The sequence below is a fragment of the Haplochromis burtoni genome, unplaced genomic scaffold (genome assembly GCF_018398535.1).
Source record: "Haplochromis burtoni strain Fernald_Lab_line unplaced genomic scaffold, NCSU_Asbu1 Contig_4202, whole genome shotgun sequence".
NCBI classification, from domain to species: Eukaryota; Metazoa; Chordata; class Actinopteri; order Cichliformes; family Cichlidae; genus Haplochromis; species Haplochromis burtoni.
The window spans coordinates 1-3691 of record NW_024586563.1 but is presented as its reverse complement, the minus strand read 5'-3'; the positions used below and the strand labels follow the sequence as shown (position 1 = coordinate 3691).

The following is a 3691-nucleotide window of genomic DNA, read 5'->3' as shown; positions in this document are numbered from 1 at the left end:
ATATAACGCCTTTGTAAATGCTGTTCACCAAAGTCTATTTACCAAGATATTACACATAAAAAATACATTGTAAATCAGTTTTTGGCACAACACCGGCTGCTTCCAAATAGAGCACATTTCATTCATAATGATATAAATCCAAGCCTGTTATGTATTCATGATTTGAATCCTGGGTTGTGCAAAATCCCAGAAAAAAAAATCTAGACAAAGTGAATCTGTGAACTAAGGTGTATGTTGTGGTGATCCTTGGGTTGGGGGATGGGTGTTCATACTGGAGTGCAAAATTAAAATCAATGGAAGATGGACAAGAAAAGGTCAAAGTCATCAGGTCCTCAGTTTAGTTTGAGGTTAAACAGGTCTGAACATTTCATGCCAGCTGTTCACACCTTCCATCATGTTGGTATGATTTGGATTTTGATGATTGCTTTTTTCTGTAGATATTTACAGTAACAAAAACCATAACACCAAGAAAAAGTCCGCATGAAAGAATTAACACAATAGCATAAAAACATGCATCCTTGTGTCCTTTTTCTTTCGAGTCTCCTTCTGTGAAACCTGCAGAGCAAAAAACAAAACAAAATACAAGTTTGAAGACTCAGCTACCAGGTAGGCTGTAAATAGTTCTTGTTTTACAATTTGAAATATCTGTAACAGTTGGTAGAGGTGATTTCAAAGCTGCTGGCAGTGAGCTGGATGTCAGAAAAGTAAGTGATGAAAGTGTCCGTTTAGTTAATAACTGCAGGGTAGCATCTCTGTGCTGATGTTTCATACCACTTTTATCAGTTAACAGAAGCAGAAAAAAATTGTTAGAGTGAATTGTTAAATGTTTGTCATTTTTCTGTTTACCATTTGTACATTGTTTTAACTCTGTGAAAGGAATTCTTTCTGTCCTCCACTCCCCAGATTCTCGAGGTTCTGAGTGGGGGGGGCAGTAGTGTTTTTATCACAGGCACATCCTTGTGAAGGTCTGTTTGATGTTGGTAAACTTCCTCCCCTTTGTATGGCTTCACTGTGTTATCTAGGGTGAACCATAAATTGGGTGTGGGGGAGACTACCCTCTTTATGACCAAGGATGTTCCTCCTGCTTTTATGTTATATGACCCTTTGTCAGCAGGAGGTCTGACACACACACGCACACACATTCTTACTTAGATACAGAAGTTCACACATATACATACAATGCCTCGTATTAGAACCAAGGGGGCGTGGCTTTGTTCTGACGTGTTTTGTGTGAACTGTCTCTCAATAAAAAGGCAGCAAGGGAGGTCGTCGTCGGGGCCATTTTCGTGGTGGACACAGACGAGGCCTCCCTTGCGCAAGTGATTGATCGATCGACTGTCTTGTTTTCTTCATGATGAATACGTCTCTAGAATTAGCGGGGCTTGTGGAAACACAGACCCAACAAAGATCATTCAGCAGTGTGTCACTTTTGTTTTCTTTTTCAAACTGTTGCATGTCTATCATGTGCAGAACCTTTCAAAATAAATGCATAAAACATACAGAAGTATGTGTAAGTATCCACCCACCACAACAGGAAGCTTCTCATTGGATAAAACTATTTCTACATCACATACTTACAAGCAGAAGGAAAGTTAGCCAACTGTTAGAGCCTCCTGTGAGGATTTCATGAGGTACTTTACCCAGACAGAGAACCACTCTGAGCATGGAAAAAGCCAACATCATACCTCTGAGGTGTGAAGCATACCCTTAAAAACAGCTGTTCTGTTAAAGCAGTAAGCTCAACCTCTACAAACTCACCTGTGTCTATGACTGTGAGGTTGATGGAGTGCTTGAACTCGCTGATGACTCTCTGGCCACTGCTTGTCTTGCTTGTTGTAATCTCACACTTGTATATACCCGTATCGCTCACACTGACGTTCCTCATAGTCACAGAAGCGTCTCCATCCATCATGGATGAGTCTCTCAGCTGCACTCGGCCTTTAAAGGACTCGTGCTGGTAGTTCTCGTACGAGCGCTGGTCTTGGAAGAAGAACACATAACCCTGTGAGATGAGCTCCGGCCTGCTCCACTCCAGCAGGGTGATGTGTGCATCTCTGGGACCCCAACACTGAAGAGTGGCAGCTTGTCCAGGCCCCACTCTGAGCTCTGTGTCCAGAAAAAAGAAAGAGGAGAAAAAACAAAACATTAATAGCGTGTTATACTGCACGTCATGGACATGCATTATGCAGAAGAACACGTTGGACTCCATTTCTACCACCTATACTTCAGCAGACAGTCACAACCTGAGACCTCTGACAGCAGCACTATGGATCACGGCAAGTACTGAACTCTGAATTGTTGTTGTAACAAGTAGAAGGTCAGAGTTTACAGTGTCACAATAATGGCTCTCAGCTTGTTAGATCACCATGGTAACTTATGCATAACCTTCCCTGTTTTCTAAAGACCTTTGGTTTAAAACCAGCTGCAAACATCACATTTACAAGGCAGAAGAGGCCACAGGACATCAGAATATCTGACCATACATAAATGCAGCTTGATTCTCAGGCTCATCTCTGGCTCTGTGCTTTCAAACAGATGTATTACATGTAATTTGTAAAAAAAAAAAAAAAAAAAAACTGTTAAGAAACTGCAAAAACTAATACTTTTTAGTGACAGTTGAATCCAACTTCAAGAACAAAACGTTGAGCTTTGTTGCCTAAAGTAATAAAAGTATTCATTATTAACAAATAGTATACATGTATCATTAATGTGTCTATCACTTTAATGTTACAGCTGGAGAGGACTGTACTGCCTCACACACTCCTTGGCAGGTTGACCTACAACAACAGAGTATCATATTTAATATAATATATATACTTACATTTTATAGATGCAACTGTGCAGTGCATGCACACACTGCAACATTAATACTGTGGTGTATGCACTGCACAGTATTAATAATCATACAGTGATTACTATCATCAAGCAGTGTCCACTTTCTTTAGCAAAGGTTGAGTCATTTCCTCCACTGCTTGTTCGTCATCTCTCTAAACGCATGAACTCACCTTTCAATCCAGAAGCCAGTAAGATGTGAAAGAAGAAGAAGAAGACCACGACCGACGACATTTGTGCAGACATTGAACGAGAATTGGTGCGTACTGTCTGAAATTTGAAGTTTGTTCCTTTTAGGAGTGGTTAGTTTCACTTTCACATTCACGCCCATATGTCGTTAATATAAGCTTGTACAGCTTAATCACAGTGTTATTTCCTCACAGTTTTTGGATCAAACTTCTGTTTATCACCACAGTCACTCTTTATATAACAAGTCATTTTTGAAATTATGCTTTCTAACTAATAGGATAGAATATATAAAGGTTATCTGATTGTATGCAGGTCCCTGAACACTCAGTGTAACTTCGGGACTTCCTGTTTTTGTTTACTGTCTGTGAGCAGACAGTAAACACCTACAAACCTCCTTCTTTCTGCAGACACTTCTGGTGACAGCAGACATCACGACACAGTTATTAAAATAAACCGCGATGCTTTTGACGCTCCCGCTCTCCCAACCCATTTTAAACCAAAGCTGATCACTGACGCCCTCTGCTGCTGCTGATCGGCTCTTAAAGCCACACGTGCAGTTTTTACACTACACGATATACACTCAACAAAAATATAAACGCAACACCTTTGTTACTGCTCCCATTCCCCATGGGATGGACGTAGAGACCTAAAATTCATTCCAGATACACAA

The 3691-nt window shown here is 40.5% G+C and overlaps 1 protein-coding gene across 1 annotated transcript; it reads right to left on the bottom strand.

Annotated features, from left to right (window-relative positions):
- Positions 1 to 241: 241 nt before the first annotated feature.
- LOC102299803 lies at positions 242 to 3434 on the bottom strand. Its single transcript, XM_005953412.2, has 3 exons — positions 3006 to 3434; positions 1759 to 2106; positions 242 to 555 (listed from the first exon to the last, which is right to left on the bottom strand). Exons 1-3 carry the CDS (start codon positions 3076 to 3078, stop codon positions 368 to 370), a joined length of 609 nt encoding a protein of 202 aa, XP_005953474.1. The 5' UTR covers positions 3079 to 3434; the 3' UTR covers positions 242 to 367.
- Positions 3435 to 3691: the final 257 nt, after the last annotated feature.

Excerpts from the sequence above, each read along its gene's own strand:
- LOC102299803 (XM_005953412.2), bottom strand. The coding sequence starts at position 3,078 with ATGTCTGCACAAATGTCGTCGGTCGTGGTCTTCTTCTTCTTCTTTCAC. Across the intron at positions 2,107-3,005 it reads ACTGGCTTCTGGATTGAAAG|AGCTCAGAGTGGGGCCTGGA; the intron begins GTGAGTTCATGC and ends TTCTGGACACAG. Across the intron at positions 556-1,758 it reads CCTCACAGTCATAGACACAG|GTTTCACAGAAGGAGACTCG; the intron begins GTGAGTTTGTAG and ends TTTGCTCTGCAG.